At 35.7% G+C, this 23,768-nt stretch overlaps 1 protein-coding gene across 1 annotated transcript in view; it reads right to left on the bottom strand.

Annotated features, from left to right (window-relative positions):
- RTKN2 (rhotekin 2) overlaps positions 1-23,768 on the bottom strand; it is a 77,383-nt gene that overhangs the window by 13,308 nt on the left and 40,307 nt on the right. Inside the window, exons 7-9 of the mRNA XM_007446807.1 lie at positions 16,921-17,015; positions 6,360-6,466; positions 5,265-5,396 (exon numbers count right to left, since the gene is read on the bottom strand). Of these exons, the coding sequence (XP_007446869.1) occupies positions 5,265-5,396; positions 6,360-6,466; positions 16,921-17,015 (334 nt within the window). The remainder of the gene's footprint in view (positions 1-5,264; positions 5,397-6,359; positions 6,467-16,920; positions 17,016-23,768) is intronic.

Below are 23,768 nucleotides of genomic sequence, written 5' to 3'. Positions count from 1 at the left end.
GGCATAGAGGGAACCTACCTCAACATAATAAGGGCCATATATGACAAACCCACAGCAAACATCACCCTCAACAGAGAAAAATTGAAAGCATTTCCTCTAAGATCACGAACAAGACAAGGATGTCCACGCTCGCCACTTTTATCCAACACACTTTTGGAAGTTCTAACCATGGCAATAAGAGAAGAAAAAGAAATAAAAGGAATCCAAATTGGAAAAGAAGAGTTAAGACTGTCACAGTTTGCAGATGACATGATACTCTACATAGAAAATCCTAAAGATGCTACCAGAAAACTACTAGAGCTCATCAATGAATGTGGTAAAGTTGCAGGACATAAAATTAACACACAAAAATCTCTTGCATTCCTATACACTAACAATGAAAGATCAGAAAGAGAAATAAGGAAACAATCCCAATGACCACTGCATCAAAAAGAATAAAATACCAGAATAAACCTACCTAAGGAGGCAAAAGACCTGTACTCAGAAAACTATAAGATACTGATGAAAGAAATCAAAGATGACACAAACAGATGGACAATATACCATGTTCTTGGATTGGAAGAATCAACATTATCAAAATGACTATACTACCCAAAGCAATCTACAGATTCAGTGTAATCCCTATCAAATTACCAATGGCATTTTTCACAGAATTAGAACCAAAAAATTGTACAATTTGTATGGAAACACAAAAGGCCCTGACTAGCCAAAGAAATCTTGAGAAATAAAAATGGAGCTGGAGGAATCAGGTTCCCTGACTTCAGACTATACTACAAAGCTACAGTCATCAAAACAGCATGGCACTGGCCCCAAACCAGAAATATACAGCAATGGAACAGGATAGAAAGTCCAGAGATAAACCCACACACCTATGGTCAACTAATCTATGACAAAGCAGGCAAGGATATACAATGGTGAAAGGAAAGGCTCTTCAATAAGTGGTGCTGGGAAAACTGGACAGCTACATGTAAAAGAATGAAATTAGAACACTCCCTAAACCATACACAAAAATAAACTCAAAACGGATTAAAGACCTAAATGTAAGGCTAGATACTATAAAACTCTTAGAGGAAAACACAGACAGAACACTCTCTGACATAAATCAAAGCAAGATCTTTTTTGAACAGCCTCCTAGAGTAATGAAAATAAAAATAAACGAATGGGACCTAATGAAACTTAAAAGCTTTTGCACAGCAAAGGAAACCATAAACAAAAAGACAACCTACAGAATGGGAGAAAATATTTGCAAACAACGTGACTGACAAAGTATTAATCTCCAAAATATACAAATAGCTCATGCAGCTCAATAACAAAAAAAAAAAAAACCAATCCAATCAAAAAATGGGCAGAAGATCTAAATAGACATTTCTCCAAAGACAAAGATGGCCAAAAAAGATGAAAAGATGCTCAACATCACTATTAGAGAAATGTACATCAAAACTACAATGAGGTATCATCTCACAATGGTCAGAATGGCCAACATCAAAAACATTTACTGACAGTAAATGCTGGAGAGGGTGTGGAGAAAAGGGAACCCTTCTACACTGTTGGTGGGAATATAAATTGGTACAACCACTATGCAGAATGGTATGGAGGTTCCTTAAAAAAACTAAAAACAGAGCTACCATATGATCCAGCAATCCCACTCCTGGGCATATACCCAGAGAAAACCATAATTCGAAAAGATACATGCACCGCAATGTTCACTGTAGCACTATTTACAATAGGCAGGACACAGAAGCAACCTAAATGTCCATTGACATTTGAATGGATAAAGAAGATGTGGTACATATATACAATGGAATATTACTCAGCCATAAAAAAGAATGAAATAATGCTATTTGCAGCAACATGGATGGACCTAGAGGTTATCATACTAAGTGAAGTAAGTCAGACAGAGAAAGACAAATATCATGATACCGCTTATATGTGGAATCTTAAAAAATGGTACAAATGAACTCATTTACAAAACAGAAATAGAGTCACAGAGGTAGAAAACAATCTTATGGTTACCAGGGATGAAAGAGGGGGAGGAATAAATTGAGAGATTGGGATTGACATATACACACTACTATATATAAAACAGATAACAAATAAGGACGTACTGTATAGCACAGGTGACTCTACTCAATACTCTGTAATGACCTATATGGGAAAAGAATCTAAAAAGAGTGGATATATGTATATGTATAACTGACTCACTTTGCTGTACAGCAGAAACTAACACAACATTGTGAATCAACTATACTCCAATAAAAATTTTTTAAAAAAAGAAGTAGGAAATGCAAAGGGAAAAGTTTCTAAAGAGAAAGGGCAGGAATCAGTGCTGGAATCGGCACTGGAGAAAATTAAGACGGAAATATCACAAAGCTACAGAATGTAACACTTTGTCATCAGTTTAATCTTTGAGATAAGCAACTAAATTATATTATTCTTCCCAACCTTAACCTTACCTCATGGTTTAATATTAAAATTCTTTTTGGTAGTTTAGACAAAAGTCATATTTGATGGAAGCGATATTTACGTCATCAGTCCTCAGGGTCAAATACAGCCCACGCTGTCCCGCCAAGTCTAAGGTCGAGTCTATACAAATTACTAGACAAACCATTTTCCTGTGAATTTGTAAAGCTCAATAGTGGAGCCACCACTGGGATTTCTAGGTACACTGATTTCAGTCATCTTAATAATGGAGTTAATTGACTACAGAAACCCATCGGTTGCCAGGCCATCACCTTTATTACCACAAGGAAAAATGAGTCAATTGAAAAAGGTCGATTTAGTCAGGCCATGTAGATCCTGTTAACTACTTTTCTGGAATTAGACTCTTGTCATCAAATAAGAAAATACAGATGCACTGACTACAATAACAGAGGAGTTCTATTATAACTGTCCTCTTAAATTTAAATGGTAAAGATTCAATACATGCCTAAGTCATTGCCTACAGGTAGGTAACTTGGCTTTGGACTCAGAACTTCATTTCAGAGTTACTTTTTACTTTCAAAACTGATTCAAAGTGGATATGGAGATAGGGAAAAGTCTAATTTTGCCTTCCAAACCTTGTCTTGCAGTATGTCTATGAAGAAACAGAAAAACAATCCATGAATTTTTATCTATTTTTTTCTACCCATTAGGAAAGAGTAAGCCATATAATTTTACTTACTAGCTAAACAAGTTCTATCTGATCTCTGAGTATGTTTTGTCACTTGTAAAACAGAAATAAGATACCTGTAAATCAGGGCTGACCTACATGCTCTGCCTCCCTTAAAGGGCTGAGATAGGTAAAATGAATACTTTGAAGACTGTTTTCAAATCAGACTTTTAAAATATCATTTGCTTAGATTACATTTTAATTTGGTTTATAGCTATCCATATTCCATTGTGCATCATGTAAGAAAAAAATTGGTAGGATTCCATTTTTACTACCTAGTGAAAGTAAGGTTAGACAAAATCATCTATGTAGAACTCCAGCCAAAAACACTTAACATGAATCTAGCGAAACAATTAGTCAAAAACAGATTTGGGGACTTGCTTGGACTTTTCAAAAATGTTAGTGCAATTAAAAAAAAAAAAAAGGCAAGAGAAGGGCACAATTTAGGTAAAAGGGAAACAAAAGACATAGTGATCAGATGCAATCTGTGACCCTTGATGAGGTCTTGGATAAAACAAAAAATAAAAATCAGAAAGAATATTTTGGGAATAACTGGGGCAATTTGCTTTGTATCTTAGATAATATTATTTTATCAACAATAAATTTATTGAGTGTGATAATAATATTATGGTTATGAAAGAAATGTCCTTGTTTTCAGGAGAAACATGCTGACATATTCTAGGAAAGAAATGTTATGCTGTATGCTGCTTACTTTCAAGTGGTTCGGAAAAAAATTTTTTTTAACTATCTAGAGGGAAAGCAAATGTGGCAAAATGTTAATAGCTGAAGAATCTAGGTGATGGGTATCAGGTTTTACTTTTCTATTCTTTCAACTTTTCTGTACATTTGAAATTTTCAAAAGACTATGGGGGGGAATGAACACTGCATAAACAAAACAAAACAATGAAAAAATTGTATCAATTTTCCAATAATAAAATTATACTTTCATTAACCTAATTTTCTAAATGAAAATAAATTCACTATGTTATAATACTGAGGTATATTATTTAAGAGCAACACTAATCTTTCTTATACACAAAACAGACAAATTAAGTGGACTTAATTACATAGCAAAAAGGTCTCACTGAAGGATTTCCTTTGAGTAAAAAGTAGTGTCATTTCTAAAAGCAGGATAGAAACAGATCAAATGTTACTATTGCAAAGATCACAGAAATTAACTAAATCCTTATACACTAGCAGACCAGTATCTACATGTTTTTTCAGGACATATAACTTTACATTTTTCCTCAAAAGATAACTTAAAGGCAAGTAGAACATGTATCTTACAGTTAACAGATGTGATGGCTCATATTTTATCATATACTTCACTTCAACCACTTGGAAGGTAAGCAAAGTAAAAAAACTAAAACGATTAATTGCAGTCCATAGGCAGAAAACATGACATTCTACTCTAGAAATGCCATTTTAAGTCTAGAGTAGGAATGCTATAAAAAGAGGGGGGAAAACCCTCTAATAAACACTAGACTTGGATGATAGATGAAAACAAATTTAAGATTGTGAGATAAATAAGCCTGCCTTAGACTGAAAACTTTTCCTACAGATTTTTGGGTGAAAACTTTCTAACTAAAATTTTATAATTTCCTTTGTATCAAACCAGTATATTTATGTGTATGTGGTATTCTAAACAGAATGTGAGGCTTTCTTGTTCTGGCAGAAGGTTGAACAACTGCCCATTAGCCCCATAAGAAATCAGAAAGTATACTCAGGAATTTCTTTTTATGGGTTCATTTAAGTATTAACTAGAAAGAGCATCATCGTTAACATGAGCTAACAAATTATGTTTTTATAATCTCTTAATTAAATAAATTCCTAAAAAATTTAAATAATGTGTTAATGTGGAGTTACATTCTCTGCTTTAAAATCTATTTGCTAGTATAGATTCCAATTACTATGTTTTCGTAGGAAATATATAGTATTTCCTTTACCAGATAAGCTCTATAAATGGAAAGAAAAATAAGAATATCTTTACGAACTAACCTAGTTTTAGCAGTCCTTCCCTTTTTGTAAATAAGATGACAACAGTGTGAATTGTAATAGAAAAGAACAAACTTCATAAAATGTTATACCTTTATTTTCAAAATAGCATTTTATTTACCTTGTTAATGGACACTACCAAAGCTGGTTCCACTGTACCTTCGATTTCTTCTGGAGTGTAAAAACAATAGAGTTTACCCCCTCTTAAAACACAATACAACCTTCTCCAACTAATCAGACCTTCTACCATTTGCTGAAAAAGAAAAATCAAGAAACTCTCAACTTTAAATCATTATTTATCATCTTAACTCTAAATTCAACAAAATACTTGAATTAGCAAAGTTAGTTTTTTGAAATGTTTTAATGTGATAGTTACCCATTAATTTACTATACAAAAAGTCAATAGCCCAAAGTAAAAAAGTAAGTTTGTATCAGAGAAGAAAGGTGTGGAATTCTCAAAAGCATTAAGCAAAATAGAGGTAATAATTATCACATAACTTTTATATACATAAAATCATAAATCAATGCAGTTTTAGAGAAGCTAGTCTATTAAAAATTAGTGATTGGAATTCCACAGCAATTCACGTAATGACTCAGGAAAAGTATAAAAATAACTGAACATTCAAAATAATTGAATATTCAAAATATTCCCTTACTGTTCTCAGAACACTGGAAAATGTTGACGTCCCTGTAAGAATGCAAATTTTCTTTCCTCTTAATGGAATCTTTTTAAAAAAGCTATTGATTCATTGAAGCCCATAATTAATCATTTACTGAATACAAATAACTATGGTTATAAATAAATTAGGAGTAGGTGGCACAGAGGCAACTTTGGAAGCCCAGAGGCCTAAACTGTGCCAAAAGCTGTCTGCCAGAAAGGCCTTCATGTGAAAGGTGTTGAGCAGTCCTCATCAGTTTCCACAAGGAGTCCTCTGGTACTGATTATCCTGTTACTGCTATTAATGAAGCAGAGGAACCTGGAAGAGGTAGCCCCTTAGCCATCAAAACTGCATCAGACCCCTCCCCTTCCCTACCTTCTCACTCCCAGCTGCACCCTCCCCCCCACATTTGATGTCTAACAAGGAGAAAACTGTCATTTAAGAGAAGACTTTATTTAAAAAAAATATTTCACAATATCAGAATGCCAAACAACTGCCAGGATATTAAGATCAAAATTAGAGCTATAATTGTTGCAGGATATTTAAAGTTCTCTAACCTGCTGATTAAGAAATCCTGCAAACGCATCCTCAGCCATACAAGCTGGTTGGGCGACTAATCGGCAGCACATGTTACCATATAAGGGAAGCCAAAACGAAGACTCTTCTATTTAAATGAGAAAAAAATCAAGTTACAAATATATGTTTATTTAAGGTCATTATTATACATTTTGATTATATTTACAATTTTTTTTGCTTTATATAAGAACATATGTAAAGGTTCATCCTGCTCAAATTACTGTATTCAATGACAAAATCAAATAAAAGAAAGCAGTCAGGACAGGATGATATTAAACTGATAGTTAACAGCATGCTATCTATCACCTGGAGTAGACATGGAACTTTTAGTCTCTTGATCTCTTGTTTGATCTTAAAGTAATTAATCAATGGAGGTAGTTCAGGACATATAAGTAAACTCATGTATTTTTTTTAAAATCCTAATGAAGTGATTTTTGTTTGTCAAATTCTACTTTTTGCTCTGATTTTCATTATTATAATTAGCAAAGTGATGCTCTGAATAAAACACTTCAGGGCACAACTTTATGATAAGAATTTAATAATAACCCTTTGGACCTTTCCCCTTGTCCCTTCCCTTACTGAACAACTCAGGTGTAAGCCATTATGTGGAGTCCACCACAATGGGTATCTGTGCCAGGAGCTGGGCAGGGGGCGGGCGGGAAGCAGTAGTGTGCCGGAGCTGGGTGCTGGGGCCAGTCAGGGTAAGGAGGGTGAGTGGGAGAGCTGCCTGGCATGAGGAATCAGAGCCTGAAGGGGCTGAGGAGGACGGATCACATGGGGAATATAGAACCCAAAAGGGGTCTCTGCTCAGTGGCCGGCCTGGCGTGGGGAGGAGGGGCCCAGGTAGAGTAAGGAGGGTATCTGTGTGCGGTGCTGCCCAAGTGAGGTGTCCGAATCCAGGGAAATTAAGAAGAGTGTGGGGGGCGGTCCAGCCACAGGTGTCAGTTTGAGAGTAGCGAGGGGACCATTCACACATTTGGTGACCCAGAACAGTGTGTCAGAGCCTGGGGAGATGGAAATGCAAGCAGAGGGTCAGCCGGGTATGGGGTGTCAGAGCACAGCAGGCTGAGGACGGTGTTCACATGGGCTGAGGAGGGCAGCCCTGGGGGGGCTGTGTGAGCCTGAGCAAGGTAAGGAGTATCCCTGTGGGGCCAGGGGCAGCCCAGAAGGGGAGTCAGAGCCCCAGCAGGAGAGAGAAGCAGTTATGTGAGAAAGATGGAAAATGGTTGCTTTTAAGGAGACTGACCAAAGAATAAAAAGCATTAAAGATAATAGAAGACAGGTTTCTCACTGTCAGAGAAAGGAATTACAAATGTGCGGAATGAACTCTTTGGTATTGGATTAGAACTAGACATACTGGTGTGAACTCATGGTTTTCAACATACAGAGATTAAGAAATGCATGATATACAGAGCGAAGTGAGTCAGAAAGAGAAAAACAAATACCATATGCTAACATACATATATGGAATCTAAAAAAAAAAAGATGGTTTTGACAAACCTAGGTGCAGGACAGGACTAAAGACGCAGACGTAGAGAATGAACTTGAGGACACGGGGAGGGGGAAGGGTAAGCTGGGATGAAGTGAGAGAGTGAAGTGAGAGACATATACACACTACCAAATGTAAACTAGATGGCTAGTGGGAAGCAGACACATAGCACAGGGAGATCAGCTCGATGCTTTGTGACCACCTAGAGGGGTGGGATAGGGAGGGTGGGAGGGAGACGCAAGAAGCAGGGGATATGGGGATATATGTATATGTATAGCTGATTCACTTTGTTTTATAGCAGAAACTAACACACCATTGTAAAGCAATTATACTCCAATAAAGATGTTAAAAAAAAAAAAAGAACAAATGCATGACAGGACTTCCCTGGTGGCGCAGTGGTTAAGAATCCGCCTGCCGATGCAGGGGACATGGGTTCGAGCCCTGGTCCAGGAAGATCCCACATGCCGCGGAGCAACTAAGCCCGTGCACCACAACTACTGAGCCTGAGCTCTGGAGCCTATAAGCCACAACTACTGAGCCTGCATGCCACAGTTACTGAAGCCCACGCACCTAGAGCCCGTGCTCTGCAACAAGAGAAGCCACCACAATGAAAAGCCTGTGCACTGCAATGAAGACCCAACACAGCCAAAAATAAATAAATAAATAAATAAAATTTTAAAAAGAAATGCATGACAAAATATATATACATGTATGTCCACTGAGAGGGCCTAGGAAAAGTGACACCTAATAGTGACAGTCTAATAGCAATGAATATACCTATAGCTCAGATCATGTCTTCTAAATATTATTTCTATTGAAAAGAACCAGTCTTCCTTGGAGAAACGGATGACTCCAGGACTGGGGCAGGGAAAGTACATGATGAGCCTGAAATATCTTGTTATCCCTTAAGCAAGGGAGTACTCAATGAATGAGGAGGACATCTAAAAAGACACAGAAGCCATCTTGAATGTGCTCCCATTAGCCAAAAAGGAGACAATCTGAATCTTAAACAAGATATTAGCAGATTATAATGCACTGAATAAAACTGTAAAACATGAGTCCATGTTGATATAAATAAATCAATGAATAAGTTGAAAGCCTAATAAATATACTTAGTTTCAAAGTATCCTCCTCCCACACATAAAATATGAATTAATTACAAAGAGGAAAACAAAAAGAGTAACTTAACAGTAGAGAAGCTTAACAGACAGCACCCTAATCAAGTGAACATCATCAGTAATGGGATGAATCAAAAGATGCCACCTGATAGAATGCAATGAGAACGCAGCATCACCTCTGTGATATTTCTGCCAAAGATGCATATCCTGAGTCTCAGCCCAAGAAAACATCAGACGAACCCAAACTGAGGGAACTTCTACAAAATAACTATGATGTTTAAAAATGTCAAGGTTATGAAAGCCAAGGAATGACTGGAGAACTGATCTAAATTGAAAGAAACTAAAGAAGCATGATGATTAAATGCAATGCATGAATCTGCACTGGATCCTTTTGTCATAAGGGACATTATTGGAGTAACATTTGAATGGTGTCTGTATTAGTAGAAATAATAGTAATGTATTAATTCTGACTTGAATAGCTGTAGTGATGTAGCCAGATGTCTTTTAGTAGGAACAGGTATTAACGTATTTGGGAGTAATGAAGCATCAGGTAAGCAACTTGTTCTCATATATGTTTTGGGGAAAAAAATCTTGATATTCAACTTTCAACTGTTCTGTAAGTCTGCAATTGTTTAAAAAAGTTCTTTCAAAAAACATTAAGATAGTCCTTTAATGTAGTGTGCAGGGAGGTATACAACCTTTATAACTGTATGGAAGGAAAGCACTGCATAATTTATTCTGTGTATTGGGGTATAAATAAAAATGCAACATACGGTCCTATGTTCACACTGGACCACATAAAAAATATCTGTAAAGTTTTTTTTTTTTTCTTGCGTTATGCGGGCCTCTCACTGTTGTGGCCTCTCCCATTTGCGGAGCACAGGCTCCGGACGCGCAGGCTCAGCGGCCATGGCTCACGGGCCCAGCCGCTCCGCGGCATGTGGGATCCTCCCGAAACGGGGCACGAACCCGCGTCTCCTGCATCGGCAGGCGGACTCTCAAGCACTGCGCCACCAGGGAAGCCCATCTGTAAAGTTTTCACTGCACCCATGTTGGTAAGTGCATATTAAATGACTAACCATTGGCTATTACTATCATTGACCAAAAGGTCTTAGTAAGTCCAAAAAATAAAACATTTTTTGTAAAAATACAATTATTTAATATATAGAGGCAGTGTAGCCAAGGCTTGACACATCAGTTAAATGAAAAAGACCAGCATAAATGAAGAGCACAAAGTTAACACAAAAACAGTTTTGAAACAATTTACCTGCTCAACATTCTACTAAAGAATAGCATACCACAAATTGTCTGGGACTATTCAACTCTTTGTTAAAGCTGCTGTCTTTTAGAAACAAAGGGTTTGATCTGAGAGAAATAAGTGTATAAATACAATAAAGTCAATGATTTAAAAATGCAGACATAAATAAATAAATGAGAATCTCCTTTTCTAAAATAGGCAGGAAATGAAATAAAAATTCTATAAAAGCATGCATCTACATAATACAATTGAAATCACCCTTGTGATTTATGAGTTTAAAGTTTGAAAGCGAATTTATTTATTTATTTTTGCAGTACGCGGGCCTCTCACTGTTGTGGCCTCTCCCGTTGCGGAGCACAGGCTCCAGACACACAGGCTCAGCGGCCATGGCTCACGGGTCCAGCCGCTCCATGGGATGTGGGATCCTCCCAGACCGGGGCACAAACCCACGTCCCCTGCATCGGCAGGCAGACTCTCAACCACTGCGCCACCAGGGAAGCCCCAAAAGCGAATTTCTTTACGTAGCAAGCCCAGATTTATGAATGGCTTGTTTTTAAGTTAGGATCCACCTCCTAAGGAAACAGAATCATAAATGATTAGTTTTTCAGACCAGTCACAATCAATAATGTATCTGGAACCTAAATACCACATGTAACAGTGTGCTTCTCCAGTAAAATAAGTTCAGATTTCATGGCACACCAAGAAAAATAATTCCTTCCTCACTGCAGACCTTGAAAAGATATACTGGATGTAAAATTCTTTGCTCTAGAGATCATGTGCCACATACACTGCAATCACCTCTTACTTCCTACGTAGGTTTCTCTACAGCTCATGACCACTGTGGAATAAAGCAGTCACAGCTTTTTCTCCCTACTTCTGACAAGAAATACAGCAACTAGGCTATTCACTTAACTTGCCCGAGTATCAATTTCTCATTCTTAAAATACTACCTATTTAGTACTAGGGTTGCTGTGAAATCACATAAGATAATGTGTGCATGACATTTATCGCTCTATCTGGCATGTAAAAGATGCTTCTCATAATTTCATATCCAGGGCACTCTCACTCCCCAAACCATATCCTTTCCATTTCTCAATGCTGCCTTTCTGCCCTTGTGCAACACATTAATCAAAATACTTAATTATTCTTTTCTAACCAAAGGTGGTACTAGGACAAGATGAAATGAAACAGGAAGTGAAAGAGCAGTTTGACTTTTCATTACTTAAAGATTTTATCTAATTCATCTGTAGTTTCAGATGGGGAGCAAAATGGAGTTTAAAAACAACAGCAACAACAAAAACAAAACACAGGCAAGAGAAAGAATCGATAACATCTCAGTTCCATGTGAGTCAATCTTTACAATGTGGTTTCATTGTTTTATAAAAAGTATAAAAATTTCTTGATGACAAATATAAGCCTTAAGATATCATTTTGGCTTTTTCCTTAAACTAGTACAAGTAATAAAGTTGAGTTATAAATTTTAAAAATCTTGTATTTCCTCTTTATTTTATAGTATTTGGTAGACACTGACATAAATTTATTTAGGAAACCCTATTAAACATAGATTTATTAATGAATAAATCTGAGGGTGGCTTTTTTCTGTATAAAATTTTGTTTCTTTTTAATTATAAGCTTTTTTTTTCAAAATATAATTGATTTACAAGATTTTAATTTACACACATTTCTAGAGATATACCTATCACATCAAAAGGGTTAGGCATATAGGTTAGTGTTCTTGAAATTTTTTTCTGTGGAATCTACAAGTTCCAATGTCAACAGGTTTTGGGTATTATTGCTGTAAGCACAGCTCTTTTCACAGTCTTTAACATGCTAGTCTTTATTGTGTTTCTCAAAGAAAGAAGTATACCACATAGTTCCCATGCTTATTTGCTCAGGAGCATTTTATTAAAGGAGAATCTAGTAATATCTTATAGAACACTGAAGACGTGACACTGCTAAAATCGATGATTTCTTTGTGAATTTTATTCCCTTCCACAACCTTTCAGGTGACTTGATTGAAAGAATGGGACCTTCCATCATCAATTCCATTATTCACACATCGATAGTATTTTGAGTCTTTAGGTGCTTTATCAGTAATCATGCCTAACCGGAATGCATAGCAGAAAGAGCACAGCCTTTCCTGGATTACTTGAAGTCTGGCTCGACCACTGGCTAGCTACAGAATCTGGCATGTTACATTCTCTAAGCTGTATTTTACTCATTTGTAAAATATAAATGATAACAAAATGAGGAACTTGTGAAAGCACACAGTTAGCCAGTGCTAGAACTAGAATACGAATCCAAGGCTGATGGCTCCAGTCTCCACTATTAATCACTTCACTGTGATGCTCCCTTATAACTACGTCTCACAGAGACTAAGAATAAAAACTGCTTTAACAGTGTTCATTTATCTATTTATATTTTATTGTGGTATGAACATGTAATAGGAGATATACTCTCTTAACAGATTTTTAGTGTACAATACAGTATAGTTAACAAATGTTATAATGTTGTACAGCAGATCTCTAGAACTTATTCATCTTGTATAACTGAAGCTTTAGATCTGTTTATTAGCAGCTCCTCCTTTCTCCTTCTCCTAGCCCCTAGGAACTGCCATTCGACTCTGCTTCTAACAGTTTGTCTATTTTAGATACCTCATATAAGTGGAATCAGGTAGTATTTGTCCTTCTGTGACTGGCTGTTTCAGTTAGCATAGTGTCCTCAAGGATCATTCATGTTGTCACATATTGCAGAATTTCCTTTTTCAAGGCTGAATAATATTTCAACAAACAATGTCTGGCACATAATAGGCACTCAACATATGGTGATAATATTGGTAATTCTAGAGAACTAACACAAATGGAATTAAAAAAACTTAATTTGCCAAGTTTTCTGATAAAATTGACAATGCTAATACTATTGCAAACTTCAAGTTTTGGGTGATAGGCTTGATTAGATTGTTCAGACCAATCTTCCCACTGAAAACTACTAAAAATGCTGAACCAAATATATTTTAAAACTTTTCCCCAGAGCAACAAAGAGGTAACAAAACTATAATAAACTACCAGTACAAATCTGATAAATGAGAACCAGTGAGTTAAATGAGCACAGAAGCTGTGTTTGTCCTGAGAGCATTTGCCAATCCCAGAAAATCTCAATTTATGACTTAATGATCCTGCAAGACGAGGGAAGCAGAACAGAAATCACAGTCTAGGACCTGAACAATGTAGGCAGATTAATGGGAGGATTCTCCTCATATTAAACTGATATCCCAAAGGAATCACCAACAGGGTAGTGGTGAACCATAAGTAAACCAACCTAACTGCCCAGGATTCCCATTGCCTGGAGGTAGGGATGAAGGGATGCAGAGAAACTCAGACATGGTCTTTGGATAAAGTGAGGCCAGAATGATAGTCTCACCAGGTGCCTGTGAGATGCAAACAGAGACACCGAGCATTAATTTATTCCTCTATGTAGACTTTCAATTACAATGACAAGTACATAAAGATAACTAGACATGCAAGGAATTAAGACATCATGAGTGAGAACCAGTTAAAAAAAAGAGAGAAACTGATCAAGAAAGACTTTATATATCTGAATCATTAGCCATAGACTATAAAACAGCTATGCCTTCTCTTTTAATAAAAACCTAAAAGATAATATTAACAATATATGCAGAGAATAAAAAGTGAAAAGTGGCATAGCAGATTTGAAAAAGTCAAACAGAACTTCTAGAAATAAGAAGTACAATAAGTGAAATGAAGAACTTGGTATACAGATTTATCAGCAGATCAGACAGAGCTGCAAAGAGAATAAAGGAAATAGAAGATAGTGCATTAAAAATCCAGAAAAGCAGCAAAGACAGACAAAAAGATGAGGAGTACATCACAAAGGGTACTAAACACAGAGGATACAGTCAGAAAGACTAACATAGGTTTACTAGGAATGCTACAGGGAGAAAGGCAATAGAATGGATCAGAGGCTGCCTGAATAGACAAGTAAGATTTTGTCCAGAAATAATGAAAGACATCCATCAATTTAATGAAGTTCAAGGATGTCCAAAAGCAGCATAAATAAAATTAAATTCTATACCTATAGCACAGTGAAGCTTCAGAAAACCAGAGAAAATTAAAAGTTACCTTCACAGAAGCAACACACTGACAAATGATTTTTGACAGCCAGTACGAGATGCCAGAAGGTACTGGAATTATATCTTTAATATTCACAAAGTAAAATATTAAAGTTTCTACATCATGTAAAAAATATCTTTCAAGAATGAAGCTAAACAAAGTCATCTTCAGACATACACAAAGAACTAAGAAGTATGATATTAGCAGAACAAACTAAAATAAATTCTAAGGATTACACTTCAAGCAGCAGGAAAATAATACCAGATGTAAGGTATAAGACACAAGCAGTACATGGAAAAATGCAGGCAAATCTAAATAAATATTAAGAGTATAAAATATCTTGTGAAATTTAAAAACCAAACAGAATTATAATATATAACAACAGCACATAGGTCAGAGAAATGGAGTTTATTCTAAAGTCCTTGCAGGATCTGAGAAAAAAGGTAAAATTATCTTTTAATTTTAGACTTAAGTATGATTAATAAAATTTCTAGAGGTAATGTCTAAAAGATGAGAAAAAGAATTATAACTTTAATTAGAACAAGGAAAAACTGAAATGATAAAACTATCAATCCTTAAAGACGCAAGAAAGAGAAAACCACCATGGAACAAGTAAGACAAACAGAAAACACAGAATATGATGGTAGATTTAAACTCAAATACTTAATATCATATAATATGGCTTATAAACTATTTGATACTGAATGTAAAATACTGGTTTGATTTATCTTGGTTTTTAATATACAACCGTCATAGACCAGAGATATCTCTCACTGGCCAATGCTTTTGTCAGTGTTTACACATATATTGACATAACATATACTGATGTAATGAGTGATCCACAGAATCACTCATGCCTACCTTCTGTTGGTAGCAAGCAGAGGATATACGGGAAGGTAGGGCTAAATTAATCTTAAACTTTTTTCTCTAGATGATAATTTGTAGTTATAGTTTATTAAAAAGAAATATATAGCAAGGTGAAGAAGGGAGGTAAGTGATTAGAAGATTTGTAAAACAGCAGGAGCACTCTCCACGCTCCAAGTTTATTTTTACCTATGATGAAAAATATAGAGCAGTGTTGGTAAAGCAGTTTGGAAATATGATTTGGGTTACTTATTCTTTTTCATTTTTTGAAGTATAAGATGTAAAATTATATACTACCTTCCTTATACCTTTTGTTGTAAAGATAGATGGCTCTGTACATTTTTTGTTTCGCACTAAAAAATTACATTCAAAATAGAGAATAGTTCATAAAATATAAATGTACGGTTTAACAAATAATTATGAGATGAATATGTGCATAACCATCTCTGTGTCAAGAAATAAAACATTGGCAACACTACTTCTCCTCAGTTACCTCGCTGTAAGTATGACCCAACTTGTATGGTATTCACTTCCTTGTTTTCTTTATGATTTTACCACCTATGTGTGCTTCCCTAAAAACTATAATTTAGCTCTTACTGGTTTGAACTTGATGTAGATGGAATCATATTATGTCTTCTTAGTGACTTTTTGCTCATCATCAAAATTTTTTTATGTATGTTAAAATTTTTTTGTCAAGTTTTGGAGAAAAACATAAATTTTCCTGTGTAAACACTGACAAAAATATTGGCTAGTGAGAGATAATCGCTGGTCTATGTTGGTTGCATATTAAAAACCAAGATAAATCAAACCAATAAATCAAATGCTTTAAGCCTTAAACTTATACAGTAATGTATGGCAATTATTTCTCAATAAAACTGAAAAAAATACCCAAAACCAAGAGGCATTCTCCCAGGGAACAACATTCTGTGTGGTATGCCATTGTTTATTAAAGAAGTGCATGCATGCATTGCATTCTTGCTACATGTGTATATATTTTTTGTGATAGAGACAAAGAAGGTTTATGAAACATATCACCTGGCCCAATTAATAAAAATTCTCATCAGACTTTACATGGTAATTCTATTTTTAATTTTTTGAAGAATGACCACACTGTTTTCCATAGTGGTTGTACCATTTTACCTTTCCATCAGCAGTGCACAATGATTCCAGTTTGTCCACATCCTGGCCAACACTCGTTACTTTCTGTTTCTTTTTATTTATTTATTTTTAATAATGGCCATCCTAATGGGTGTGAAGTGGTTTCTCACTGTGGTTTTGATTTGTGTTTTCCTAAGGATTAATGATCTTGAGTATCTCTTCATGCTTTTACTGGCTTCCTCAATTTCAAAGTTAAAAATAAGATACATCTTTGACAACTAGAAGAGTGGTAAAGTCACCAATTTCAAGTCAAAGACAAGGATTCAGAATATGCAAAACCTTTCTGTTCTCACCAAGCATGCCTCACAAACAAATCTCTAGCGAACAGTAGAAAGAGAAAAATAAACTTTCTGCTTTTGGGGAAAAGGGACAGACATATTTTGAAGAATCCACAGAGTCACTCGTGCCTACATTATTTAAGCCAATAACCACTTCAGGGGAACACATTAAAATTAGAAATTATTACTGTCACCACACATATATTGACATAACATGTATAATAAGTAAAATATAGACTGTACTTACCATCCCCATTAATAGACAGATTATGGGTCTTGAAGTTATCCTCAGTACTTTCCAAGCTCAGGGTAGTATGAGCTAGCAAACTGTACTTTGCACCACTAATAGTGAGAAAAAAGACACGTTTTAAGTATTTTAGTATATTTTCCACTACATAAAATATTTAGATGTTCAACAACAACAAAATAAACAACCCGATTAAAAAACGGGCAAAGGTCTTAAACAGACATTTCTCCAAAGAAAATATACAAATGGCCAATAAAAACATGAAGGAGATACTCAAGATCATTAATCCTTAGGAAAACACAAATCAAAACCACAATGAGAAACCACTTCACACCCATGAGGATAGCCATTATTAAAATAAATAAATAAAAAGAAACAAAGAGACGAGTGTTGGCCAGGATGTGGTCAGACTGGAACCATTGTGCACTGCTGATGGAAAGGTAAAATGGTACAACCACTATGGAAAACAGTGTGGTCATTCTTCAAAAAATTAAAAATAGAATTACCATGTAAAGCCTGATGAGAATTTTTATTAATTGGGCCAGGTGATATGTTTCATAAACCTTCTTTGTCTCTATCACAAAAAATATATATACATGTAGCAAGAATGCAATGCATGCACGCACTTCTTTAATAAACAATGGCATACCTCACGGAATGTTGTTCCCTGGGAGAACGCCTCTTGGTTTTAGGTATTTTTTTCAGTTTTATTGAGAAATAATTGCCATACATTACTGTATAAGTTTAAGGCTTAAAGCATTTGATTTATTGGTTTGATTTACCTTGGTTTTTAATATACAACCAATATAGACCAGAGATATCTCTCACCAGCCAATGTTTTTTGTCAGTGTTTACACAGGAAAATGTATGTCTCTTTCTCCAAAACTCGACAAAAAAATTTTAACAAAACAATGCACGAGTAGAATTTTAAGTTACATTCTGAATACGACTGGTATAATTCAGACTCCTATGTAGATTACTGGGAAAGTCCACTAAGTATCAACAAATCTCCACTGTTTCTAGAGCTAAGAGGCACTAGCCTCATTCTCAGTGTGGGCCATTCTCTGCTATTTTCACTTATCCTGAACAAATTTCTGTAGTGCCTTCCATAATTAGCTCTTATTTTTCCCTACTGTTACATAAAAAGTGCCCCCCCAAAGTGGAGGAAGTATTTTAAAAAACTGTGGAGAAAGAATAGGAGCAATTGAGAACAGCAATTAGAATGAAGAGTAAATATTACTACACACAAAACTGCCTATTAACAATCATATGAGTTGTTTGGTGATCAGGGCACAATGTGTTAAACATGATCTCAACATGATAATTTGTCAACTGATACATAGGTTTTATGCAATTACATTACAATTGTTCCTACTTAAAATAATGGTAAATAGACTCCCTATCAGCATTTTAGTGCAAAACGTGTTATTTTCAGGAACAGATTATTGACAGTAAGTGGATAAGTGATGCTGCGTGTATCTGACAACAAGACGGCCGTGTGGCTGGAGTACAGTGAGGGAGAGTGAGACAAGATGTCTAAAAGGTAAGAAGGGGCAGACACTCTACACTGCAGTAGGGCATGCCCTGTAGAGCATGATAAGCACCCTGGATTTTATTCTGAGTGAGATGGGAAGCAAGTGGTAGATTACGCTATGATATGACTTGTATTTTTAAATGATCCCTCTGGCTGCCATGTTGAGAACAGACCACAGAGGCCAAGATCGAAAATGGTAATGCCAACTAGAAAGCTACTGCACCTCACCAGTCCAGAGCTGATGCAGGCCTGGAACAGGGTGGTAGTTGATGGGGTGGTGAGAAGTGCTAAGATTCCTGATATAGTCTTAAAGTTGACCCAATGTGGTCATGGGATGTAAAAGAAAGGACAGAGTCAAGGACAACTCCAAGGCTTTTGGCCTGAGCAACTAGAAAAAGCGAATTGTCATTAACTGCAAGGAGGCTGACTGAGAGAACGGATATGGGAAGTAAGAATTTAGTTTTGAACAGATGAAGTTTGAGAATGGGTTGTAGGGTGGGCAGGTGGATATATGAATCTGCATTTAGGAGAGGAAAAACTATTCAAGAAATTAAATTTGGGAGTTAACAGTATATAGATGAAAATCAATGAAAGTTAGTTAAATAAAATGTGCGAACTGAATACTGGGACACAAGTACTCCATCATTTCAGATTAAGCTGAAGAGCAATGAACAAAGGAGACAGGCAAGCAACTGTCACTGAGGCAGAAGAGAAACCCCGAAAGTGGTATCCTGGAAGCCAAGTTCAAAAAGTGTTTCAGGAGAGTGATCAGTTGTGTTGAATAATGCTGAAAGGTCCAGGAGGAATAATGATAAATGACCATGGTATCTGGCAACATGTAGATCACTGCTGACCTTGACAAGAGCAGTTTCTGAACGATGGATAAAACGTGACTGAAATGGTTCAAGAGAGAATGGGAGGACAAAAAGTGGAGATAGAGAATATAAAAAACTTTTCTGTAAAGGATAGCTGTTAAATGGGGCAGAGGAAATGTGAGGTATTTCAGCATGTTTGTATGTTTTTGGAAATGATGCAGGAGAATAAAAACTGAAGATGTAGTAGAAGTGGGGGACATGTACAGGAGCCTACTTCTGTGTACTTGAGAAGATGGGATTAGTGTACAGGTAGGTGGCCTCAGATGGAGCAAAGGCAGTTACAAGGAAGGAAAGCATTAAATAAAAATACAGATGCAGGTAGGCTGATAGATTTGGTTGAGGGAGGATATGCAAGTTCTCTTCTGATTACTTCAGCAGCATCAATGATAAAGGAAATGAAGTCATCAGCTTTGAATAAGGAGTGGAGAGGAGTGGGTATTGGAGGTTTCATAAGAGAGAGTGACACAATGTGAAATACTCTGACGAGAGGTAAAGTGGAGGGCTATGGACACTTAGTAGGACTGCACATACTGGAACTCACTTAAGGTTAGTGATCCCTCTAAAGTGAGGCCAGTCAGTATGACTGTTTTCTCCAGGTTCCTCATCTATTCCTCGTGAGTGCAGGTGCAGAAGAGCTAAAGGCAGGATTTAACCAAGGTTGAAGTTTTTCCAAGGTAAGTATATGACAAAAGGAGAGAAATGCTAGGAAAGAACAAAATGGTAAATCATAGAACTTTAGCTAAGTTGGAGTCAGAGTACTGAAAGGAGAAAGCTGGAAACGTGGGAGGTGGTAGATAGTGTGGGACACTACTACAGAGACCAGACAAGACCTAGGGTACAATTGCGGGATGGATGGCTAAAATAGGCACGAGAACAAGATCACTGGAGGCAAAGAGGTTGTCAAACTTAGAGGTCAAGGTATTAGATGGACAGTCTATATGTATTTTAAATCCAACAAGAAAAATACCTGAAATAGTGAGAGGCAGAGACTGGGAGAGAAAGAGAATGAAGATACTTTGTGTTTTATTTTTAGGAGTGATGTAATTTATTCTCACTGACCACGAAAAACATTAGAGTATGCGTCACTTCAGGAATAGCATCATTTCCATACACAGTGCAGTACGAAATACTGCTTTTAGTGCATACGGGAAGTAGCTATGTTACAGGCTGTGCATTTGCACTGAGTGCGCTGGAGAGGTGACAACCTGTGTGACAAAAGAGGCTAAAATTATGTGATGACCCAAGTATATGTTTAATTTTTTTCTCAGGCCTTAAAGAGTAATTGTACCTAAGACACATTTTCCTCAACTATTTTAAGGTAAACATGTAATACATTTGCCTCTATTTCCAATGAATTACACATCTTAAAATAACAATACAAAAAACATTATTGATAACCTCCCCTAAGAATAAGCTATGAGAGAGACAGTTGATTGTGGTCATTAAAATGATCATGTGAAGACTCTGTAATAACTCAAGAAGAAAATGTGTGTGTGTGTATATATGCATGTATATGAATGTGTAGTATAATTATGAATATCTATCCCCAAGGCTAGGAATTTTAAAACCTGGAGGAAAAATATCAGTTCAAAATTATAAAACATATTTGATTTAGGGTGAACTATGAATACATTTTTTTCTCTTCTAGATTCTATTTCTCAAGTTTATATTACTTTTGTAGTGAAATAATAAATGCCGTAGGATTTGTGAAGTGGTAGTAGGATGAAAACCTCCCCCCAAAATCAGAGACATGCAAAGCTTTGTAATACTACATCTACCTATGTGCAGTTTAAGGCACTTTAACATGCAATATCTTTAACAGTTCACAATAACTACTTAAGGTAGGCAGGGCAGATATTTCGGTCCATATTTGCAAATCATGAAAGTGAAGTTCAGAGAATGTAATTGACTTGCCTATAACTAGCAAGTGGTACACTGGAAACAAACTCCCACTATACTTTACTTACTACCTTCATACTTCCTTAAGAATTTTGAGTGCAGGAAACATGACTTACTAACGTTTAAATCCAAAGTACCACGTGATATAACTGCTGAATTATAATTTCTAAGATGATTAAATGAATGAATAAACAAAATTATACCCAATAGGTGAGTAATTCCTTAGTTATATTTGAACACTGCATTATCTTTCACACTACCAAACCATTAACACCACTGTTCCTCAGAAAATGAATAATCCACTTATTCTGAACAAGGATATTTGTTTTGTAACTTCAATTTAATTTAAAATGTAGTATAGTGGCTTATTATTTTAATACACATTTTTGTCCAGTAAATAATCACTCTCAATTTTACTAGTTTTCACAATTGTTTAAAATTACAATTTATACAATAAAGAATAATGTACTAAATGGTTCTCAAGGAGCATAAAATAGTTAATTCAGCTATTAGAAACACTGGGAAAATCTAGCTACAGGAATTTCAGTAAGCTAAATTCCACAAATAAAATGAGTAAATGAATCACACCAGGGAGCATGCTAAAAATTACCAAAAATGTTCACTGTCTTCTTTCAGATCAAACAATACTTTATGATGATATTTCAAGTTACTTCATTTTTAAACCATGACTAATTACAATGCCAAGGCTTCCAAAATCAACAATGATCTCAGTTTTAAAACATTCTTGTCAGGATAACGTTTTCTTACTAAAACATTACTCTCATTCTTTTTAGCCAACCCTAATATTGAGTTCCCAAAAGTTTAATCAGCTACATTTTTTTTAAAAACAAATAGGCCAATTGTTGTAACATTTGATTGAGCGGGGGTTCCAAAAATGTTATGAAAAAATAAATGACTACCTTAAACGGCAGTCTGAAAAAAATGCACTCTTTTGTCAGGAAGAACAGCTATATTTGGGCACATGCCATATTATTAGAGAAGATATACTGTGCCCATTTTGGTTAAAAATTAAAAGCTATATTAGGAATCTTCTCATTGAACTAGATCACTATTAAAGAAATAAAAATTGATCCTCTTATGCATTTTGTTTACTAATGCTATTCTCAAACTCCTATCAGGGTGCTGAAGTGGTCACTTAAGGAAGTATCAGGTAAGAGTAGTCCTGGGCTATGAGTTTAACCTAGTATACTTGGCATACACACCAGAAGCTCAAAAGAATGCTGGTATTAGAAGAATATAATTTGGTGAAATGTTATAAAAGGTTTTACCCTATCTTTTGATCAGCTTTAATGGTATAAATAAGCAAATGGCATGCAAGTTTCATGGGAAATGTGGATAAAGAAAATTGGTGTTTGGATTCAGGAATAAACCAAAGAGAATGACAAATCTGAACGGGAGAATGAACACTTCAAGACAAATATGTCAGTGCCAATTACAAAGAGCTTAATAGCAATAATGTTATTCTCAAATACACCTCTAGGCTTTGAAGAGGAGTATAGGTTAAACACAAGTTCCAACATCACTTAGAGTATCTTCTATGAAATGATAAACATTCGTTTTTCAATTTTAAAATATCTGTCTACATTTTATAATCTTATGAAGGTTTCTAAACTGAAGTGCTTCAGCATGAATTTGAAAAAAAAGTTCAGAAAAAGCACTGGTCTCAGAACAGTAAAAATAGTAACAATAATAGTAACACCTACATTTATTAAATGCTTACTACATACCAAGCTCATGAATTACCTTTTTGAGTCTCATAATAATCCAATGGCATTAGATATTATTATTATTCCCATTTTACAGAGGGAAAAATAAAAACCCAGAGTAAATTTATCTGTCTGGGTCACACAAATAATAAATGACAGGATAGAAAAATCAAGTATTCCCTGCCAAACAATGAAATTTTAAACTGTTTGAGAAGCCCAGTCATTGTTTTTACATGCTTGAAAGGTATATGAAACCCTAAAATGTCTCTAAGGAGCCTTCTAAAAATAGATGATTATGTCTAAGCATCCTTACCTTTCATGAGAAAACTGAGGCCCAGGAAATAATGTAACTTGTTCAGGACACTACTGGTCCTGTTTGTTTTCTTTTTTTAACATCTTTATTGAAGTATAATTGCTTTATAATGGTGTGTTAGTTTCTGCTTTATAACAAAGTGAATCAGCTATACATATACATATATCCCCATATCACCTCCCTCTTGTGTCCCCCCCCCACTCTCCCTATCCCACCCCTCTAGGTGGTCACAAAGCACCAAGCTGATCTCCCTGTGCTACGTGGCTGCTTCCCACTAGCTATCTAGTTTACATTTGGTAGTGTATATATGTCGATGCCACTCTCTCACTTCGTCCCAGCTTACCCTTCGCCCTCCCCGTGTCCTCAAGTCCATTCTCTACATCTGCATCTTTATTCCTGTTCTGCCCCTAGGTTCTTCAGAACCAATTTTTTTTTTTCCATATATATATGTGTTAGCATACGGTATTTATTTTTCTCTTTCTGACTTACTTCACTCTGTA

The sequence above is a fragment of the Lipotes vexillifer genome, unplaced genomic scaffold (assembly GCF_000442215.2).
Source record: "Lipotes vexillifer unplaced genomic scaffold, Lipotes_vexillifer_v1.1 scaffold1562, whole genome shotgun sequence".
Taxonomy (NCBI): Eukaryota; Metazoa; Chordata; class Mammalia; order Artiodactyla; family Lipotidae; genus Lipotes; species Lipotes vexillifer.
Note: the sequence above shows the minus strand (reverse complement) of the source record. Positions and strands in the feature narration are given on the sequence as shown.